This window comes from Lepisma saccharinum, chromosome 7 (assembly GCF_977018435.1).
Source record: "Lepisma saccharinum chromosome 7, izLepSacc3.1, whole genome shotgun sequence".
In the NCBI taxonomy this organism is placed as follows: Eukaryota; Metazoa; Arthropoda; class Insecta; order Zygentoma; family Lepismatidae; genus Lepisma; species Lepisma saccharinum.
In genome coordinates, this window is record NC_139235.1 from 35854573 (window position 1) to 35878506 (window position 23934).

Here is a 23934-nt window from a genome sequence, read left to right on the forward strand (position 1 = left end):
CTTTTCCAGTGCACTCATTCTGGTCGTCGGTGGCCTTTCTGAGCGACTGCGAAGTGCTCAGTGCCCTAGCAGCGATGCCATATCTACGCTCGTCATTTACAATGTATGCACCTGGCGATTCATTATCTTTCACCCTCCATGCAGGAGAAAGAGTGACGACAAGGGCTTCTCCTTGAGGCAAATTTATCTCTTGGCCACAAATTGGGTGCGAGTGTGAGTTGGGGTCCCAATGCCTATCTTCTACATTAAGTAGTAGAATATAATTTTCTTTTAAATCAATGTTCGTTTTCTTCGTAATGTTTTCATTGGTCTCACTCAAAAAGAAGTTTGGATCCTTGTTGAGTACAATTCTATCTGTTTTCATCGTCTCTGTAATCTTCACGTGCTCGTCTTGTGTGAGAACAGCAGCTTCATTTTTGGTCTCCACATTGCTTTTTCTCACTGAACTTTCAACAATCATGTGGAAACCATTAACCAGCACATCAAAAGCATTAACTCGAAGCGTTTCGTCAGTCATCTTAACAATTTCTCTCCTGCTGATAGAATACAATACTCGAGGTTGGCCGTCCGTCTGAATGAAATAACCGCATCTTAAAACTGAATAAGATTGATAAGACACGAGGCGATAGATGAAATTGACGTCCAAATTTCCGTACGAATGTTTGACATGCAATTTACCATGCTTTGTGGAAAAATAAATTTACACTTTCACTTATATTTGGCAACACTGCATGAACAACACTGCACCCCGTTTGTTGTTTCTATGTTTAAAAATACCTACTTGGACAGGGCTAACATTTGGTGTATTACTTATGTATGTACAGGTTTCGGTTACAAGTAACGCCACTCTTAATTCCCAGTTGCGCCGTTCGTGGGACACCCTGTATAAATTTGTGTGTGAATATGATGGTTGATGTTGTTTACTCTTCGCTTTTCTGCCACTTTTTTGGCTAATCGTGAAGAAGAGTGATTAACTCAATGTACAGACACTCAGAAATAACATCCATGCTCAGGTCGGGATTCGAAGCCGGCCTCCTGGGATCGTAGTGTGCTGTGATAAGCACTCTACCACGGGAGCCTGGTAATTGCATATGTATTTACATATACGTATTTAGGTATGTATGAGTGAATAAATAATTGTTTTGTGCATATCAACGAATTGCCGTTTTCACTGTGGTTTGTCTTTTGTGGTGGGTATATGTTAAACCAACGTCGTCGCCCTGTAAAGCATATAGTGGTACTGGTCCCACTTTAAACTCTAGACACATTCACGGTTAGCCTTTGTGCATGAAGTGGACGTAACAAAAAACAGCTTTAACAAGCAAGTGTGTATCTGAAACAAGAGCTAAATAAGCAAATAAAATATTTCATTATTCACCGTCGCGAGAAATACGAGTAAAAAACGACACCAATAATTAGTATTTTTTTTTTTGTAATTTAGTGCGCCGTACTCTGTGGCGCAGCGATCAGCAAAGCACGCTACGACACCAGAGTTCAAATCCCAGCCTGGGCGTGTTCTTTGGCAGTCTCCATTCAACAATTTTATCATATCATCACGTAACTTCATCTTCGCGATTAGCCAATAGTTGCAAAAAGCGACGCTACATAACCAAAATCGAATGGAACCCAGAGACGAGAGTCTACCACTCAACACGCTCGCCACTGATTAGGCGTACCCTCTGCCAACCCCCCCCCCCCCCTCCCAGGGCAACGCGTTGAAGAGGACAAACATATTCGTATTCGTATATGCTGCCTCAACAGGTAGTCCACGTTCAGGCATGTATCTAGAATTTTTTTCGGAGGGGGATCTGAACCAACCGTCTCAATAATAATAATAATAGCAACAATAATGTAAATCTTTAAATTAATATAACTAAGTTGTAATTAAATTAAATACTAATTAAATATTTAAATTTAATAATATTGCATTTTTATTATTACATGAATATGTAAAAAGATATAATATCATATATTTATTATCTAGCTTGCGTGTACTGAAGATCTATAAAATTTGTATAAAAGCAAGAAAATTAATGTCAAGTGCGTTCATTTCGATCTGCAGCCGAGAGATCGGGAGAAGCGTGGCGAGCGGCGCTGACGGAGATGCCGACATTTGCGGCCTGTAATGCCCGCTTATTTTTATAGACATATGCAGACATTTATATAAATATTGCAAAACGATCACTAACCTGTGTTATAACACGCAAAAGTTCTTCTGTAATTCATCCAAGTTCTGCTCTTATATGCACAAATAAATACGCTTTAGAAACGATGTTAAGAGCCACAGATAATAAAACATTTTAATCATAGTTTTGACCAGTAACGTCCTGCTTAAGTTTATATCCTTGAAAGAGTTTTGTGCCGATGGGGATCGTTTGGAGGTTTTGAATGTGCAACACTGTATCAAGATTACGCTGTAGAAGAAACCGTTAAAAGTCAATAGTGTTCGTGAGCTTCCCTGCAATCCGAAATCTCCGAGCTCGAGTTTTTTGTTCCTTCGCGACTAGATGAAGACAGAGTTGTAAATACAGGGTGCTCGGAAATTCCCCTTACAAACTTCTAGAGCAAGTAGAGGGGACTGAGTAGACAATATTTGGAATAGGAACCCATGTCCGGAAACGTACAGTTTCCGTGCTACAACCATGGCAATGTGTCGGATGTGCCTGTGTTGGTATGCAACCGGGTAGGCAGTACATGACGTCACAAGATCACCTGATGACCTAAAGTGTAATCATTTATTACAACCATGTCAAATGAGTTGTTACGTAAGGTACAGAAGTGAATGACTTGTGACTCAGTCCATAATACAAACAAATTTATTTGGTAACAATGCCAAGGGAACAAAAAAGAAATGTACTACTGTATTCAATGATCAACGCCTGTGTCAACAATGGAACGCAACAATTTGTAGACGTCACGTGCCATCAGCTGATCTTCTGACGTCATGTACTGCCTACCCGGTTGCATACCAACACAGGCACATCCGATACATTGTCATGGTTGTAGAACGGAAACTGTACGTTTCCGGACATGGGTTCCTATTCCAAATATTGTCTACTCAGTCCCCTCTACTTGCCCTAGAAGTTTGTAAGGGGAATTTCCGAGCACCCTGTATAGTGGCGAGCAATGTAAACCAAGAGCGTGTTAATTTCGTACTGTGCGCAAGAGTGTTATTCTTGGTTACTTGCAGTTACTTGTTTGTGTTATTGTAGTGTGTATGTGTGACGTGTCAGTGAGACGATTGGAATGCCAGCCGCAAGATTCACGTTAGAACAAAGATTTTTTTATGTATGACACGTACCTACGTGAAAACAAACTCGTGTCGAGACGTGTGTAGGTAATTTGTACAGAAATTCCCATGTGTTTCAACTAAACACAAAGATACGGTTAGACATCTTGTCCTTAAATTACGAGAAACTGTATCGTTAAATTTTAAAACACCTAAGCAAAAACGACGGATTCTAACCGAAGCAAAACTCGATGATATTGGTGCAGCGTTAGAACGTTCTCCAAACAAACCTCTATGCCGTGTTTCACAAGAGGTGGGCGTGTCAAAATCATCGGCACATACAGTCACTAAGCTACTAAAATTAAAACCATACTCCTATAACACAGGTTAGTGCTCGTTTTGCAATATTTATATAAATGTCTGCATATGTCCATAAAAATAAGCGGGAATTTCAGGCCGCAAATGTCGGCATCTCCGTCAGTGCCGCCCGCCACGCTTCTCCCGATATCTCGGCTGCAGATCGAAATGGGCGCACGGTATATATGTTAGGACTAAGAAACATAGAATTTGTAATTTTTTATTCTGTATTGTGACCTGTATATTATATAAAATGTAAACTAATTCTTTTGTTTAATATTATCCATTCCCTGAACATTTACTGGAGTGGGGCCACACTGCTAAAATTATCAGGATCTGTTGCAACTAAACCTACCGTAAATTCATGGCTGAAAGTTGGTCATTCAACACTGATACCAACTGCAAATATTGTATCATTGTCGACTTAATTTGCTTATAGTGGGTCAAGTATTATGGTAATGAAATTTTACATTGTAGCATAATTAACACTTCCTTCCACATTTGAAAAACACTAAATCTGAATTTGTTTCTTAGTCTGAAGTAGACTACATAAAGACTGCCTTGGTCAGCAGCTTTAGTGTTTTTCAAATTTTACATGTATAATATGTTACAAAATAATTCAAGTTTAGTATTCTTAGTGATTTTTAGTATTTCTTGCAAACTACACCACATTTTGTACATATTAGTGCTGGTCTGATCAAAGGTGTTCACCACTGCATTAACATTCCTGTATATTTCATATAAAACTCTTCCTTTCCAGTATGTGTGAGGGCGAGAAAAGGAAATTAGTTGTTCCACCTGATCTTGGATATGGACAAAATGGTGTTCCACCAAAAATACCTGGTGATGCAACATTAGTGTTTGAAGTCGAACTCATTAAAATTGAAAGGAAAGACGAACTTTGATGGCACGAGTAGTTGGACACTTTACAGTCGCTACCTAAGTTGTTTTTTTTAGAATGCTTACAGTGATGATACCAGCAATTTGTGTACTACAATCTACTCTATTCTTGTCATGCAGTGATCTCTGTGAAAATGTAGCATGTGTTGTTGTTTGTGGAAGTGCATATACATTGTACATGTTGGTATTACTTTGAGGTTTTGTGCAGCTACGAGTTCAATAAGTGATGTTTATAGCACCATGCCGTAGAAGTTGAATTTGGAGATGTTATAATTATTTTTTATATATGGAAGTATGTTTACATCTGTCTTTGTAGAAATGTCTTTCTTCATTCATTTATTACAGATGTGATAAAGTATTTATTTGCCCATCAATATACAGTAAAACCTCGTTAATCTGGACTAATGGGGGGATAAGTTGACTGGTTTAACAAAAGTCCGGATTAACTGAAATAACCAAAAGAAGAACAATAGAAAGTGCATTAAAACTCCGTTTATAGCAACAAACATGTTTATTATGGTGTATTTAAAGGGCATAGGCCTAAATGCACTATACAGTACAGTACAAAGTCTGTGGGAAACAGAATTTCATCAGTGGTTGACTGCCTTTTCTTTGGGAAGTTCTCTTGTTGACTTCTAGTCACATATAAAGCCTTGCATTCTGCTTTTTTTTTTTTTTTTTTTTTTTCGCCTTTTGCCTGTCCAGATTAACGAGGTTTTACCTGTACTTGTTGCCGTGTGATTATAATGCAATTATAGTAGCACAAAGAAGGTATATACTTTAGGGAAATAAATTACTTATTAGAGAAACTAGGAATTAGAGTTTTAAGTTATTCTTTGATGGAGGAGGCTTGTCTATGTCTCCCAAATTTCAGAAGGGTCTCCATGTCTAACTTGTCTTCCCAGTATTTCTGTAAAATAAAGCACAATTTCATCACTATATCTAACTGTACACATCCCCTGCGCATTCTAGTTGAGAAGAGGTCAGTCCTTGAAGTTCCGTTTAGTGTATGTCTGGAAAAAAGTTTGTGTTTTCCCCAGGAAAAAGGTCAGTTTCCCATTTTCTTGCACCGATCTCCAAATGTTCATAAAGTTGAAGCTCTCGGGCCATCTCCTATAGGGTTGCAACACAAATAAATTTCACAGTGAATGAAATCCGTGGATTATTCTCATTCATGGCACTAGATGGAAATAATTGTTTAGATTAGAGAAGAAATTAAGCATTTACTCCCCTTTTTGGGGAATTAATAAATAGATATTTTCACCAATTTTCATGTTGTAAAGACTAAAAAAGAATGTGTTGCACTGCTACACTTTGGATAATGAAGTTGATATTAATTCAAGTCATCCATGAAGACTAGAAATTTTATTAGAAATTGAGACTGCCAAGCTGTGTTGTCTTTTCTTCTGTATTTTCTCATCATTTGCACGAATTAATGTTTTTTTTAATTCACTGGACTTTAAAATATAGACAAGTTTTTGTCATTCTGTTATGGAACTGCTTTTGTTTTGCAAAATTTCTCTTTGCTAATGCTACTCTCTGATTTTTTATTACCTTTTAAAAGCATTATTATGTTCAAAAAAATTGAAAACTGAGACAAAGTTGCAACATATATCTGTTTTGTCTGAGTCTTTCACTGTTGTACATGTGTGGGAACAAAAAATCAGGTGAATCCAGGACTGGTTGGTAGAACAGTGGCACTGTATACCATACACTGGTTTTGAGTCCTGATCAAGCCTGCATGTTTAGCTGAAATTTCTACAACATACATCTCTTATCTTAATATACTACTTTTATCATTCCATTTTTATCATCCTGTCCTTAGGATACCCTGACAATCTACTACCTCACTCGCACAGTGTGGCTGTTGGCTTTAGAGTGCTGTAATTTCATGTAGCTAACTAACTCTCTGGCCTTCTTACACCTGAAGGTTTATGGCTGCAGCAACGCAAGCCTTCCACCTGTCCCTATCCTGGGCAAGATCAATTCAATCTTTACCGATTTCCTTTAGGTCCATCTCAACATTATCCCTCCATCTTATAGATCGACCACAAGGAAAAAAACCTTGGGACGAAAAGTCCCAGCGCAGCTTTCCCTCCTTCCCTTCAGCTCGGGCCATAAGGAAGCATGGTCCACCCTCCCCTGCTCCTCCTCATGGGAATATGGTGCACAGGAGTCACGGGTCTGCGCAGGTTGTTTTGCTTGTGGTTCCACTATAGTCTTGGCCTTCCTACTGGTCTCTTACCATCAGGTTTCCCAACAAGAATCCAGTAAACTCTTCTTTCCTCTCCCATTCATGCCACATGGCCTGCCTACCTAAGTAATTTTATGCACAGTTCCTTAAATTCATTCACCTCTTTTGACATCTCACCCCTTCATGATTCAGTTTGGCCCTTTCATTATTTGACATGTTTTAGACATACAGAAGTCACTACTTTGTCTCTATTCTTAATATTGCCTGCAGATGGTGCTGACCGTATTCCGTAACTGTATTTTGTGTTAACACACACTTTTGTTTCTGTCTTGTATGTTTTTGTAGCTTTCTAGAGGTGTTGCTTCATCTATGCAACACCATAGGAAGCCCTTCTTCAGGCTAAACACCCCTAGGGCTGTCAAGAACTGGACACATTTTCCCATGCATATCACAATTTCTGGGAAAAAGATAAGTTTTCTTGTAAGTAAGGAGGGGGAAGAAGCAAGACCATAGGGCAATGCAAGAAACGTGGAGTTCCTTTCCTTCTCCCTGAATGTTTTGTGGTCTCTCACACAAAATCGTCAAGAACTATCATGTACTGTAAGAATAGGCATCTATCTTGATAAATGCAAAACTTAATGTTAATATACTACTGGTCTTATATCTTATCTATTAAATAGTATGTGAAGTTCTGTAGAAACTGCACTTTCCAGAAATCACCAACATGAATCGGACGTGAACGAAAAATGAGTGCAATTTCTGTAGAATGTGGAAAATTTGTTGCTGAAAGAAAGAAAAACTTGATTTTGAGGTCATACATATTTTCACATTTATTAGGAAAAAGTCAGTAATTGATGAAAATTTAACCCTTTCTAGATAATCTTGAAAATATGGAGGTTTTTCCAAGGATATGTTTTGCTATTTTTTAAAAAAATCAGAAAATATATTGTCAAGTGTGTTATTATTTAACACATTTTTCTGAAATGTACAAATTGTCCTCTTTGTATAGATATATAACATGTTACATTTTATATAATTTTTTTTCACATTTATGATTTTTCTCTAACAATTTATTGAAAGTAAATAAAAAAGTATAACATTGAATAAAAGTTACTGAAACCATATTGATATAACCTAAAAACTGCTTATTAGGATCAAAATCATCACTAACTGAAATTTGAAGCGAAATCCTAATAAATATTTTCACAATGTGCATGCAAATTATTCACTGCTATTCTCACGAGTATAAACAAAAGTGCCACCTAATTCATGAGCACAAGTAAAATTCAGCAACGAAGAAAACACATCATCAAGCAGGGACATGAAGTTTTCGTTTTATTTTCCCCTAAATTTTGATGTTATTTTGTACTGCAATTCGGTTTTATTTTTTTGCGGTTTAAGGCAAAATTCGGTGTTATTAATTTTAAATGTGTTATTTTTACTGTTCTTTCTATTCTTAAAATTTTCACATTGCTTTAGTCCTGGAAAATTGAGACAAATTTTAGTTCTAATGACAAAAATAATAAATTTATGACTTACCTTTGTGGGAAATGGACAAATTTCTTCCATTTGAACTCATCAGCCACTAAATATGAAATGTTTATTGAATGATTTCACCCAAATCCTTGAACACAGTCATACACACCACATTTCCCTAACAATGCCAAAAAATCTCTCTGACCTCAAAATACCATTTTGTGTACACACTCACACATGACCCCTAAACCCCTCCCCTGTAACACAACAGATGCTGCTTCAAAATTTTCCTTCTGGGAAAATCCCCCAGCGAATCCTTTTGAGGAGGAGGTTGAACACACACTGTCAGTCATGTCTGCAACAAATGAAGCCTGACAATCTCTTTTGAATCGAACTTTCACCAGCTAGACTAGAAATGACAGATGTAATAGCACTTTAGGTAGTTCTTTTTGACCAGAAGAAATGTTATCCCCAGTTTTATTGCACATTTCGCGATTCCAAAACACCGAAAACTTGCATCCTTAACCTACCCAAATACATTTTAAACATTTAATTTGGATTTTCTCAACTTTTCGGTGTTATCGTTAAAACAAAAACTTTACGTCCCTAATTATAGCCCATTGTTCGTTCACAGTAGAATTTTATAATGAATGACATAACCTGTCACCCATTTTTTTGGACAGAAATTGTACAAATGGCTGTGAAAGATATTTTGTGAAAAACATATCACATTGCAATATCTTATTTTCCATGTTCACAAAAATGTAATGGTGTTCTTTTGCAAAAATAACATAAGCTTCCCTTCATGTTGAAGCAGAACATGAACACCTGCTGTGATGAATCAACATCATTAATTTTGCGTGCAAGAGAAGGTGAAGTACCATTTAATAAATCAGTAATATATGTCTGCACCAGTTTATTTATCCTTGGTGCAACAAAATCAACCTGACATTCCCCACAAAATGCAAATCATGAATCAAAACAAGTTTCGAGACTAAGTTGAAAGTTTTGGTGGACACTGGTGAATTCTGGAAAGTGTATTAAGGTAATTTCAATAAGTGTTGAAGGGAACTGTCATTTGTGAAATTTGTAGAAAATGGGTTAATTACTTGTTTTGGTATGACATTTAAAATGTTCTTGAACTTGATTTCTGTGGTAAATAGAAATTCAATTGATAGCTGTGGTTATAATGACTTTCATCGTTGTATCAGTCACTTGTTTTTGTCAGTATTTTGTACCAGTATTTATTTTTATAAATTTTATTAATTGTACATTTGTTACAACTGTAATAAAGTAGAACATTCATTTGTTTTGTTTGTTTGATAAAGACACCAATTATTAGAAGAATTTTGCAGCAAATTTATTGTTAACACTAGAGCCACATATTTATGGTGAAGGTAAATTATGTAAATTTGAGTTTGAAATTCTTATACAGTTAACAATTTTTCATAGATTGATATAATCCGTAACATTTGTGAATTGTGTTTGTAGATGTATTTCGAGTGAGTATGTGAAATGGCAAATACAAACTCCACACCTTAAATTAAATATACAGATACACTGATCAGTGCAGGATCTACTTGACATAGAAATGTGCCACCACTGGAAACTGAACCCAGGACATAACATTAATACTGTGATGATAATGTTAACACACACAAAAAGTAGAATGCAGTGGCAGGAATACCAGTTTTGTCTTATCACACAACGGGCTACCAACCTTTCATTCTGATGTCACTGTAGAATGCTTTCATTGTTATGCTAAATGCCTAAGTTGTTAGGTTTAGTTCTCTTAGCATAAATACACTGCAAATATATTATTTATGCCACGGGAACCAAACAACCTAGTAATGTAGGCTTTCTGCATCTGACATCAGAACACTGTGATAAAGGAGACCCATGTTCTCCTTACCTTGCAGGACTTATTGAGGGGTTAATTTGCTATAGAAGAACATCCACGTCACAGTGATAGAAATGCTAGAATTTTTTATGAAATTTAGGAGATTTTTTTTCACCTGAAGGATTTTGAACATACATCTTTTTTTCTTTTCTTTATAGTGCACTATGATAAGTAAATGTACCATTGTAGGCATCGAATTGGTTACGTAGATCATTTTGCAAAATTCCCTGATGTCACAGTTGTGTGTCATTGCCTTGTAACCAAGGGGTCCTGGGTTCGACGCCCGGTGGAGGCACATTCTGGTTCAGATCCCACTTTAAACTGTAGGTCCAGTCCCGATTAGCCTTACTGTGCACAAAGTGGACTTAAAACACCAATCAACATCAACATTTTGCAAAATATTGAATGCATTGTTAAAATTCTATTAAAATTTTGTAAAAGGCCAAAAACGTTTGTTTGATTTGACCCTTGTCAAACAAATGGATACCCCGTGATTAATTAGATGATTTCAAACTACAGTAACATTAGTGTTTCATAGAATAAATTTTCTATGCTCTTTATATTATGGAACAATGACTGGTGTGAATCCAACACTTGGGGCATCTTGTAACCTTGGGTCCCCCCTGCACTATGGGTTTTGCAGGATCTTTATCCCCACCACCAAGCAGAAGTCGACAATTTTTTGTCTTCTTTCCCAAATGTCAGGATTCTTCTGAAACTGTTGTCGATTCTGCCAGCCACAGAATGGCTTCGAATTAATGAATATAAATAGAAGCATTCAATTTACAGCTCTAGAAATGCTACATTTTTTATCAATAGTTTACGAGGTTGTTTTTAGTTGAAGAACCTTTAACATACAATTTTTTACTTCCAAATATGCAGTGTAGTATGATAAGAAAATAAGTTGCTGCAACTCTTTTGACTGTAATTGTCTTGAATATAAATATAAAGTATGTTATCATGCATGTAGCTGTTGTATCACTGTACATACATATTGCATTTCATTTGTTTGCATTGAAGGAAGAATTTGTAGAGAATGGCCCTTGCGCAGGCTATCTGTATTGTAATACAAATTATGTCACTTTCAGACAGGGCAACTGTGAATTAATCTGTGATCCACATTTGCACTGGAATACAACATACAGCATCAGAAATCCTAAAGTTTTATTTGCTTTTATTTTAAGCCCACTTTATGCACAGAGGAGCTAATATATTTTTGGACCTACAATTTAAAGTGTGATCCAAACCAATGTGCCTCCACCGAGGATCGAACACAAGGCTACAGCTATACAACTACACCATCTGAGTGGCCCAAGAGGATTCATAATGAGCAAACAGTTAAGAAAAGCTGTTCACCTTTATGTCTACATGGTATGACAGTATTTTAGGGCAACACACTACATCGTGTCCCGCTTATACGTATAATAAAAGAAAAATTCATAACTTCGAAACAAACTGTCAGAATAATGTGATTGTTGTTTCATTTTAAAGAATAACTCAGACATTTTTTTTAGCAACACATTCAGTGGTAGTTGCGCATGCGCAGTAGCCAGAATGTCTTCAAAACTGATATTATCAGTTTCTCAGTTGCCATTCGTCATGTGGTTGCCACAAGAAAAGGTGTTTCGTGTTTAACGCTGTCTGAAGTGAAGTCTGTGACACTTGTGCAGAGACGATTTCGTGCACGTTATGGTTTGAGTGCTAAAGAAGTAGTTCCATCGTACATTTCAATAAAGAAATGGGAAAAATAGTTACGCGAAACCGGTTCATTTCAATGGAAAATGGATAGGAAGAGGTTCGGATTTTATTGAATGTCCCCCACGAACACCAGACCTCACTGTGTGTGATTTTTTGTTGTGGGGGTGTGTTAAAGACAAAGTTTACTGTACACCGGTTAGAGATTTGCAAGACTTGTGTGAAAGAATTGTGGTTGCAGTAAGCAACATTACCCTGCACATGCTTCAAAACGTGTGGCTTGAGGCTGACAACCGGTTTGACATTTACTGTGCCACTAACGGTTCACATGTGGAAGTGCGCTAGTTTTATTGATTTGTAAAAAAAAAATTCTGAGTTACATGTTTGTACAAAGTTTGGACAAAAAATATTTGTAAATAAAAAAGTTGTGATTTTTTCTTTTATTATACGTATAAGCGGGACACGCTGTATATAACCCCCAAAATGCACGTATATACAATGGCATGCCTAATATTTTTCCAAATGGCAGGAAGAACAAGGAATTTGGGGTGAAAGGTTAAGACAGGGGCGGCCGGTCATAAGGACGATACGGACGCCACACTGCCGTGTGCAACCACAAGTGAACAAACATTGCATTAACATTTATATATTAGCTTTTACATTGTCTGAATTGCAAATATTCCATGTGCTTATAGATCGTTGGTTAGTCGGTTCTGTATTCATTCTTCCGCGACAATTGCAAAGTTTGCACGCCACCGTGCGGAGAAATACGGAACTTCGAGAGAAATGTGGCGGGGCGCTGTCCTCCCACTTTACGAGACGTAGAGCATTCTCAGGCGCGGTCGCGAGGGGCAAGAGGTGAGGGAACTGGGGGAATAACACGCGTGGGATATCTGGCTGGGAGGATGGAGGGTTTGTCGTCCGAAACCCATCCCCTAGGTGAAACTGGCCCTCTCTCCGGAGAACGGTAAACAATGAAGAGTTTCCAGCAGCAATGAAGTTAACATAAGAAAAAAAATTACCAACTGTTGAAAAAAATCATTCTGTATTCCATAATCTTATTCATTTATGACATAAGAGTAGAGCAATAAATAACGCAATTTCCAACGAGGAAAGAAAATGTCGATAACTGAAAAACTAGACTCTTCCTTCATTTTTGTTATTTACAGTCGCTTTCTGCTACTTTTCGGTAATCACGACGATGAGGATGAGTGATGATATAATGAAATTGATGGAGGGGCACTCACAAAGAACACACATGCCCATGCCGGGATTCGAACCCAGGAGCCCTGGCTTTGTAATGCGGTATGCTAGCCACTGAAGTCGGCTATAGATTCTTGTTATATGCAAAATTATCGTATACATGCGTTGTATTTTTTCTGAGTTTAGTGAAAAGTACATTTGGATTACAATGATGTGGAGTACATCATGTAGATTTACATACATGTTTTGATTAGCACGTTTGAAAAAAATCCTGATAATGTGACAAAGTTGTCCAATTTCTTTTCAAGGCTGATGTTAAATAAATTAGAAACTCATCAAAACTCATAGAGGAACCTGTAAACTACAAATTTCTTAAAATTTGGCAAAATTGTCTGCCAACCCCGAAGCAATAAAACGACCGGATGGGAAGACGATAGTATTGACACTTGTTGTTTCTTAGTTTTCCATGGAAAAGTGAAGCTTTTTCGGTCGTTGTTTGCTGTAGTTGTGCATTTGTCGCGATGAACAGTGTGGAGAAATTGTTGGTGCGAAGTTTTTCTACCAAGAAGTCTGGATGAAAAAATAAACAAAAAACCTAGGCCGTATTTGATTCTAGAACAAGTGTGCAAGAAGGGAGGTCGTGAGTTCACTTGCAAATTTCGCGTTGAAGGACAGAAGGGTGAATTTCAGTTACAAGCATGTCTGAAGATTTCTGGTAAGTTTGAAGTTTTTACTTTAGAGTTTCTGGTAACACAGATATCACCTTTCCAGTGAGACATTTATTTTGGTGCCCTATTTCACATATCAATTAGTCATGTAGGACAGGAGACATTTTCTGTGTAACTTTTTACTAGAAATTTTCACGATCAATGCACGTAAATATTCGTCATTGTGCTTATCAAGTTGTGTAAAAATTAATATCCCTTCTTCTAAATTTTCCCCTCTGTTAAACGACTAAATCTGTTAGAATTCTTAATTTAAAACGTGTAAAACATGATACTCGGTAAACACGAACATATCAATTTCTTATCACGTTGGCTGTTATACGAAATTCATCATTTAAACTCACATTACTAGTAGAGCAAATTTGTCCCGGCCAAATGTTGCACAAAAGGCGAAGTAAAATAAAGCAAATCAATAGGGTAAATTTCTGAGCTATCGCCCCTCCACTTTGGATCACCACGAGCCGCCACTGGGTTAAGATACCCATCAACCCCCTTCAGTGTATCACTGTGTGTGTGTGTGTATCCACCTATGATTGTGCTACAGTGCTTTCAAGAGGTAGTATGGAAAGCAACCAATAAAGATGGTTCCCGAGTCAGATAACTCTGATCTGTAGCCCTAGGAATGTTTGTTAAGAAGGTAATGCTGCTTAGTTTGTATTTGTGTTCGACTGATATACATCTAGACAAACATTTAGTGCTTAACACAAGACACCCACTCTTTGAATTTATAAGGTAAAAACTACCATACCTCTGATGCGATCAGTGCCATGCTCTGGCTGCCTATAACGGCCTCCCTCTATACTCATTTATTAGTGCTTGCGTGAACCCCATATATGGTTCATCATCTTAGAATTTACTTTGCATAAGTAAAGGTATAAATTTTCCTTTGATACGAACTCGTTACTAAAGAACACTTCTACTTGAAAGCTTAAGGCAACAGAGTAAATAAAGTAAGGGTAAATATATGTATCTGTATATTTTGATCATTACAAGTAAACAACAAATAGGTTTGTGGATGTGATTTATTTGCAAAAAAAACTGTTCAATGATAGTTCTTTAATGCACTTACAATTCCAACAACAGGGAAAATAATTTCTCAGAAATAAAAACTGAAAACAATTCTTCAGACTAACATTTCAGTACCTACAATACACTTGTTTATAATACTGGGGTACTGAAAAAAAAAAACACTATGGTGCGAATGATTTCCATTACAAAAGGGGAGATGTAAGAATAAATATGGAAAATTAGATATTTTTTTTGTTTGTATTAGAAAATGAGTAATAAAAAATGCACCAATCCCCAACTTCAAATTAATCCCTCTCTGCAATTGCAGTTAGATGACGATCAATTTCAGTTTCATTTAGAATTCTGAAAAGAAAAAGAAGAAATTACAATTACCTCACACGTTAACACAACATATAAAAATCAATGCTAACATGTAATAATTAATAAACAAGAATGCATTCTTTAACCCTTAAACAGAAACATAGGTCTTTACTTCATAAATAGAAACATCCGGTCTGAGACACCTTATTTTTTAATATTTGTTATTACATATTTTTATAGTTTTTTAGACAATAAAAGAGCAAAATCATGGTTAATAACTCAAACTTATTGAAAACTAAAATTACATGGGAACAAAACTAAGAAAATGTATTATGTAAATCACTTCCAACCTTGGCATTGAATATGTAATGCGAAACACCCGGTCTGTTATACTTGCAAGTTTTCAAACAACAATAAGTCTCTCGTAACAAACAGTCACAAACTGAGCAGTAACATGTGCAGAGTGTAGGCAAGTGGTTGATAATAAGGTACTCTGGAGGGGGGGGAGACAGCTCAATCAGTGTTGCCACACTGTAGAACTACAAAACACTAAAGGTCTCACAGACTGATGTTTCTGTTTAAGGGTTAAATACATAAGCTGGAAGATTTATAGTAAAATCAACAAACTTTGTAGCTATCGTACAAAATTTCCTAATACAGTGAAACCTTGATTTTATGTTCTTCGGGAGACCAATAAGAAAAAAAAACAAGAAAATGTAAAACCAGAAAAAAAAATTATAACATCTTGCTCTATTGAGACCATACAGATTGAATGTATAATCTTGGGATATACAGGGTTAGCCTAAAAGAAGTAAGACAGTTTAAACACTTTATAAATTGAAAGTAGTTTGTTACATCAGAAAGCATTTAGTACTGTTGTATACAGAAGTCTTCAAGTTTACGACCTCTGCTTTTCAATTATCTTTGTGACGTCAGCATCACGTGAGCACCCTTGACGTAAGTCTAGTATGGCCGCTAGCCAGGTGGAGAAGGCTTTCTGCATGATTGAATTTGTAAAAACAAATTCTGTTACTATCGCGCAGCGTCGTTTTAGAATACGGTATGGTAAACAACCATCCACAAGGCAGTCAATCTATGATTGGAGCAAGAAATTTGAGGAAACATGTTGTCTGTGCAAGGTAAAAAGTCATGTTTCAGGAGAACTGGACCATCGCATTAATATCTGGCATGTTCAAAAGGGTCACACATAGAACACTTGTAACTTACCAATGTAAACTGGACGTGCTCTTCAAATCATGCAAGTATTCCAGCTCTATTATTAAAACTCTTCTTTTCTGTAAAACTTTGAGTGTATTTCTTTTAGGCTAACCTGTACACCGAGTTATATGTATAGTGAATGAAAGGAAGGGGGAAGGATTAGAGGGGGCAGTCAATGTTATACATGGTATGAGAAACTAATTTTTTTAACTGACATTTTGAATGTTTTCCACTTTTATAAAACTTTTCCTTGAACAACAAAAACATATGTTGCATTGAAGGCTTTCTACATTTGAAATATGGATCAGTATATTTCCATAATTAATACAATTACTGTCTTTAACAATACCTTGGTTACATTTCTTGGCCAAAATATGCATTTTCCACATTTTCTGAATTGACAATATCTACGATAAGGTAAAAGTTCCCAGTGCATATAGCACCATATATATAATATAAGGCATATTTAGGGGATGTGGGGGTAGGGCTCCACACACTCTCAATCTCAGCCACTTTGGATGTGATTAGCATGGAGGTAATGTGATCCTGAATTCAGGAAATGATTTTCTGACTTTCCAGGATCCCAAATGGTCAGGAAATTCCAAATGATCGTGTTTCATTTTAAGAATTTCTCATGCTGTCCACCCTTAGTTCTTTAACAATAATATTTTATGGATTTTGGTGCATTGGCTAATACAGTAGTGTCCCCATAACTAGTGATAAAATGTCCATCTAATTGTGCTTGAAACAAACATATATTATTATTATAATTATATTAACAAGGCAGTTTTCTGTGAACCGTATCAGTAACTGTTCAATCAAAGTTGTACTGAGTGAGCCTTTGTACAATATAAGAAGATGTGTGTATAATTTTGAGTAAGTTTACTTCAAATCATAACAAACAACCCACAAATATTGTGGGGAAACCTTCACAGGTATACTCGGTGAAAACCTAAAGAAGACAGCAGCACATAATAAGAAAATAAAGGGCAATCTATGGAGAAATTATGCTAGTCATTGAACTATGCAGCAATAAAAGGATTGGATTTTTGTTTTAAGTCCACTTTATGCACATTAAAGCTAATCGGGACTACATGTACAGTTTAAAGTGGGATCCGAACCAGTGTGCAATGTGCCTCCACCAGGTATCGAACCCGGAACCACTTGATTTACAAGGCAATGACGTAACCACTACGCCATCGGGGAGGCCTGCAGCAATAAAAGGTAATTTAGAAGAGTCAATTGGAAAATGTGTAAATATACAAAGCCATGTCTGTAGTGGACATGTTGAATGGTTTAATCATGAACAGGCCAACAAGTGTTGAAGTTCTTTTTTTTTTTTTTTTTTTTTTTTTGTATGTCTCTTCATCGATTTCATCAAATTATAATTCAATCTCATCATGATTAGCCATATGCCGTGGTGGTCTAGTTGGGTGCCACACAGGAGACGCGGGTTCGATTCTCAGGCTGGGTGATATAAGGTAGGAATTTTTCTGGCAAAAAGCAGCTCTGGGGCTCACCCCGCCTCAAATCAATCGGTACCTGGAGGGAGGGGTGGTAAAGGCAACTGGAGCATAGTGCTGATCATATCACCTCCAAAAATGGCCGAGACCAAGAATGTGCAGGTCTCCTACCCTAACATCCCCTAAATGTGCCTTCATGGCACAGTGCTACCTGCACAGGGAACTTTTACCTTTATGATCACCCATGCACATTGAATGTGAAAGACAAAGAGAATAAAAAGCATTGGGATGATTAATACAAATTATGAAGTTGGGATGGTATCTGGCAACAATTACAGGAGAAGAGTGAGGGACAGGATTTCTTACAGGGATGTAGGAATCAGCTTTGGTGATTGTCTGTTGATGAGGGTGGAGATATAGCCATGGTTGACTATTGTCCTCTGATGGGACAGAACAGAATGGTGCTTCAGGTATGGTTGGGTTGGCAACTGGAGACAAGAAGGTGCTGAAAGTGGTTGGTGGATCTGTAGGAATGGCCACACAGTCCAGAATAATCAGGTTGGTTGATTTGGTGTTTTTTAAGTCCACTTTATGCCAGGGTTGGCCCGAGTGTGCCCAGCCCAGTTTTCCCCATGCGGGATTTTTCAGAAAAACCCACCAAAAAAACCCAGTGAAAATGTGGCTTTCAAAAAAAATTTGTAAACTATTGCTTTAAATACTTGTGAGGTTCTAAGATTGTCCAAAAGTTTTCGAAAACTTGTAAAGAGAATGCTTAGAATAGCTTATAATACTAAAAATAATGAATATAGAACAAGTCCTAGTGGTTTTTTTCTGGTTATTTTCCCCAATTCATGCTAGAAGTGGACTTTTAACAAATAACAAGAATATATATATATCCAAGAAACAAGAAAGAAAAAGTATCAGACATTTTTAGATAAAACATTTGCATTGATTGATGCAACATAGTTGAACAAAGCTTATAATTTTTAATTGTGGTAGCATTATGGTTATCAGTCACGTCCGTATGTGGGGGAACCAATAGTGGCACATCATAGTTTCAACTGTGATGATTAGGGCTCGGAAGCTGAAAACCTATAAATTGCCAAAAAAAGACCTATAAAAAGACCTAAAAATGGAAAAAAGTATGTATAAATGCCATCCAAATTAATTAATAACTTGAGTTTTAATTACATATTTAATGTATATCCGTGCTGAAAGCTTCAAAACAAGAGAAAGTTGCCACTTACAGCGCAACTTTCCAGACAAGTTACGGTTAAAGGACCTTGTACTGTACCTGCTTCAGTCGTCCAAAAATGTTTTTCTCTCGTTTCAGGAATGGTTGAAATATATATATATATCTATATATATATATATATATATATATATATATATATATATATATATATATATATATATATATATATATATATATATATATTTCTTTACTACAGAAAGGATGTTTAAGAGGTGATGATCTGATGATGATTCGAATTGAGAATGAGCAGTAAAAACGTTGTCGAAAGAAGGTGAAGTTGCAAAAAAAAAGCTGTTAAGACCTAAAAAAAAAGGCTAAAAAAGGACAAATAAAACCCACCTTTTTCTGGCCTACAATGACCCAAAATGAACATATATTATGTTGGGCCTAGTCTTCAGACACTAGGAAAAGAAAGGATATTTCCTCAACTTCCAAGCCCTAGTGATGATCAATTGATACAATAATTTTTGGCAGCATTATAAGGGCAAATTGAGTACATTTTATTGAAATGTCATTAATTGTGGTATAATTAAAACGGAACATTCTTTAAATGATTTTTCTCATTTCTCAACATAATGGGTTGCTTGCCTATTCAACATAAATGTTATTTATATCTGATTTGGAGCTCTATACACATGCAAGTCTTGCACCTTCATGATCTACCACAATTTCAGTTTTCTTTTTTTTCTTCTTTTTAAGGGTGTAGGGTACTCAAGTAAATACTGTGCAAATGTATACCGTACTTTCATATTTTGATAATTTTTGACATTTTCAAACCTTTGAATAGACTATAGTTTTGAGCTTTGAGCATGAAAGTTACAGGAGAATTATGTACTTGCACTATAATTTGACCATAAAATCATCAAAATATGGTGCATGAGTTAGGGTGGATGGGCAGTCATCTATTTAGTGACCATGCTGGCGTAAATTTAGAATCATTTAGGTAAAATTATTTCTGCAGCTAGAAGACTTGTGAGCAAAATTTTCGATACAGCTCTATGCTCTGCTCCACATTTTTTTTCCAAAACTGTCAAGAATATATTTTCGGAGTACATATAAGGAATTAAACTGAGTCATTTTAGAGATTTCATTGGTCCGCAATTTTGCAGTAAAAATTTTAAAATAATATTTCATAGCTTACGAGGGGAGTGGTGGTAAAATCACAAATGTTGCATTTATGATGGCAGTTATCATAAATGCAAAGTTTTCGAGTTGCATTTTTTATAACTTGAAAGTTTGGTCTCAAATTTTATTTGAGAAAAATTGGTCATCATGTTTAAAGATAGTACACGACAGACCGGTTTAACATGTCATGCGAGAGCTTTAAATTATGGTCATATATCATGAATAAATAATAAATAATTATAGATGTTTTCTGTGTACATGGGTATGTTTGCAAATACAATTATGCCTGTATGTGTGTATATTTGTTTATATGAGTAATTACATGTGTATAGTTATAAATGCCTCAGTCTGTATATACAAGGGTCGTTCAAGGTTGACCGGGACTTTTATTTCTGCAGAGGAAATAGGTAGCAGAAGAAACACCAAACTATGTCAGTTTTTCAAAGTATTCTCCGTGCACGCCGAGGCACCGTTGCCATCGTTCTGGCAGCTCCCGAATTCCTTTGGCGTAGAAAGAACTTGATTGTTGTTGTAGCCACTGCGTTTTGCTTTTCTTGGGGGGGGGGGGGGGTAACCTTTATGCCGCCACTCCATGCTGCGTCTTTTGGTCCCTGGGGTTGAATTGTGCAACCATGTTTCATCACACGTGATGATGGATTGCAACAATTCATCACCTTCTGCTCGAAACCGATTCAGAAGCTGTTCACAGACAGTCCTGCGTGTCCACTTCTGATCGAATGTCAGCTGGCGGGGAACCCACCTTGCACAGATTTTGCGGAAGCGTAAATGGTCGTGAATTATTGTCTCAACACTCCCGACACTGATATTCACCTCGGCAGCCATATCCCGCACTGTTACTCGCCGGTTCTCAAGAATCATTTGCTCAACACGTGCGATATTCACTGGTGTGACTGCAGTCGGGCAAATGTGTCCATGCGCTTCATTTATCACCAGCTCCCGTCCTTCGCGAAACTGCTCACACCATTCGTACACTCTTGTCCGCGACATCGTTTGTTCACCATACTGTGCTTGCAATCGTCTGAAAATCTCAGCTGGTTTCACTTTCTCCTTCACGAGGAATTTAAGTACACACCGCTGCTTCACAGCCACAGACACACTGCTTGCCGCCATGTTCGCTGCAAGTGCTGCGCATGCGCGAAATACGTCATGCCGGGCAGTAGTTACTCGCGAAGGAATACATTACGTCACCCGCACGTTTCATCATGATCCGGCTATTCATCGATTTTTTACGTACGAAAATCCCGGTCAACCTTGAACGACCCTTGTATCTTGTTCTACCTCAGTGAATATCATTTTTGGATTTATGTTCTCTAGAATACTTGTGCTGATGTTCTTTATGAAACGATTATTGTAGTTTTGCTCTCCTTCTTCTTCTTTTGTTTTGTATTGTTGGAATTATAATTTTTAATTGTTTAAAATATACATGGGGAAATAATATATATATATATATATATATATATATATATATATATATATATATATATATATATATATATATATAATGGATAAAAGCAAGGAGGGCCAAAAGGGCTAAGTAAAAATCAAATAAGGTAAAAGGAAACACTCACCGGACAGTAGAAAAATTCAAAATTTTCGCTAATTTATAGCATCATCGGTGTGAGAAGAAACAGAAGACGGAACCGGAAGTTGGGGTCCTGCAGAGTTGCCAGGTCCCCATTGAAGAAGAAGCGGTGCGTAGAACGAAAAAAACACTGTTTCGTCACCAGGCTTGTCGTAAACTGTGAGTGGGGAGGATGAGTTGGGAGGGAGGGCGGGAGGGTGGGTGAGGGTGGGCATTACTGGGTGGCCTTGTTCAGGCCAGGTGGAGTGGTTGCACTCATGGCCGATATATAGGCCCTCTCCCATCTTTTGCGAACAGAGGTGTTGGCTGGTTGGGGTAGGAGGTGGATGATCGCTACCCGGAAGCAGTCGTTGAAACTGATGTTGTGGTGGTTGGTGTGGACGGCGACAGTGAAGTCCAGGTTGTGGGTGGAGGAGCGGTGGTTATTGATGCGGAGGTTGAGGGCCGTTGATGTTTCCCCCAGGTAAAAATCACCACAGATGTTGCAGGTGAGGATGTAGATAAGGTTTGAGGCATGGCAGGTCCCTTTGGGATGGAGGGTAAATTTGCCAGTGGCCGTGTGCACCTGGAGGGTGTGAGAAGTGATGAGGATGGGACAGGTCTTGCACCTGGGTCGGTTGCATTTATGGGCAGGGGGGTGTTGGATGTGTGGTGAAGGAGTGTTGTGGACCAGGATGTTTTGGAGGTTAGGGGGGCGTTTGAAAACCACCCTGGGTTTGTCGGGAAATATGTTTTTGGTTTCGGGATCACTGTGGAGGATTGGGAGAAGAGAGTGCAGTGTGTGCCTGATTTTGTTGAGGTGGGGATGATATTGGGTGATGAGTGCAGGTGGGTTGGTGGCAGCAGGTTTCTTGGTGGTAGTGGTATGTGAGGCAGCTCGTGATATTTGCTTGGTGACCAGGATGGAGGGATATCCACGGTTAACCAGGGCCTGGTGTAGGCGGAGGTTATAATTCTGGCGGGAGGTGGGTGAAGAGTTCAGGCGCTGTCCCCTGAGGGCCAGAGAGAATGGAATTGCTTTTTTGGTGTGGAACGGGTGGGAGCTGGAGAAGTGTAGGTATTGCATGTGGTTGGTGGGTTTTATGTGGATGGAGGTAGTCAGGTGTCCTCCCTCGATGTGCACGTCCACATCCAGGAAGGTTATCTGGTTGGGGGAGTGTGTCCAGGTGAATTTTAGGGAACGGAAGTGGTTAAGTTGGTCCAGGAAGGCTGACAAGGATGGTTCTCCATGTGTCCAGAGCATGAAGATGTCGTCGATGAAGCGGAGCCAGAGGAGGGGTTGGGTAGCCAAAAACTCTTGCTCAAGTTGGCCCATGAAGAGGTTTGCATAGGATGGGGCCATTCTGGTACCCATGGCTGTACCTCGGATCTGTAGGAAATTTTGGTTTTCAAAGGTGAAGTTGTTACAAGTGAGGACAAGGTGGGCTAGGTGGGTCAGGAAGTTGGTGCTGGGGTTGTGAGGTTTGGGTCTGCTATTGAGATAGAATTCTATGGAGCGGAGGCCATGGGAGTGAGGTATGTTGGTGTAGAGGGAAGTGACATCAATGGTGGCAAGGATGGTATTTGGGGGCAATGATGGGAGGGTGCTGATTTTCTGGAGGAAGTGGTTGGTGTCACGGAGGTAGGAGGGCAGAGCTTTCACAAGAGGCTGGAGATGGGAGTCACTTCCTCCAGAAAATCAGCACCCTCCCATCATTGCCCCCAAATACCATCCTTGCCACCATTGATGTCACTTCCCTCTACACCAACATACCTCACTCCCATGGCCTCCGCTCCATAGAATTCTATCTCAATAGCAGACCCAAACCTCACAACCCCAGCACCAACTTCCTGACCCACCTAGCCCACCTTGTCCTCACTTGTAACAACTTCACCTTTGAAAACCAAAATTTCCTACAGATCCGAGGTACAGCCATGGGTACCAGAATGGCCCCATCCTATGCAAACCTCTTCATGGGCCAACTTGAGCAAGAGTTTTTGGCTACCCAACCCCTCCTCTGGCTCCGCTTCATCGACGACATCTTCATGCTCTGGACACATGGAGAACCATCCTTGTCAGCCTTCCTGGACCAACTTAACCACTTCCGTTCCCTAAAATTCACCTGGACACACTCCCCCAACCAGATAACCTTCCTGGATGTGGACGTGCACATCGAGGGAGGACACCTGACTACCTCCATCCACATAAAACCCACCAACCACATGCAATACCTACACTTCTCCAGCTCCCACCCGTTCCACACCAAAAAAGCAATTCCATTC

At 38.1% G+C, this 23934-nt stretch overlaps 2 protein-coding genes across 5 annotated transcripts in view; one reads left to right on the plus strand and one right to left on the minus strand.

Annotated features, from left to right (window-relative positions):
* Positions 1-9523, plus strand: part of LOC145989805 (peptidyl-prolyl cis-trans isomerase FKBP2-like) — a 42943-nt gene extending 33420 nt beyond the window's left edge. For all 4 annotated transcript variants that reach the window (XM_083125161.1, XM_083125163.1, XM_083125162.1 and 1 more), the window contains exon 4: positions 4347-9523. In XM_083125161.1, the coding sequence (XP_082981287.1) occupies positions 4347-4491 (145 nt within the window). In that variant the 3' untranslated portion in view covers positions 4492-9523. The remainder of the gene's footprint in view (positions 1-4346) is intronic.
* Positions 1-23934, minus strand: part of LOC145989806 (peptidyl-prolyl cis-trans isomerase FKBP2-like) — a 221684-nt gene that overhangs the window by 61671 nt on the left and 136079 nt on the right. The window lies entirely within an intron of this gene.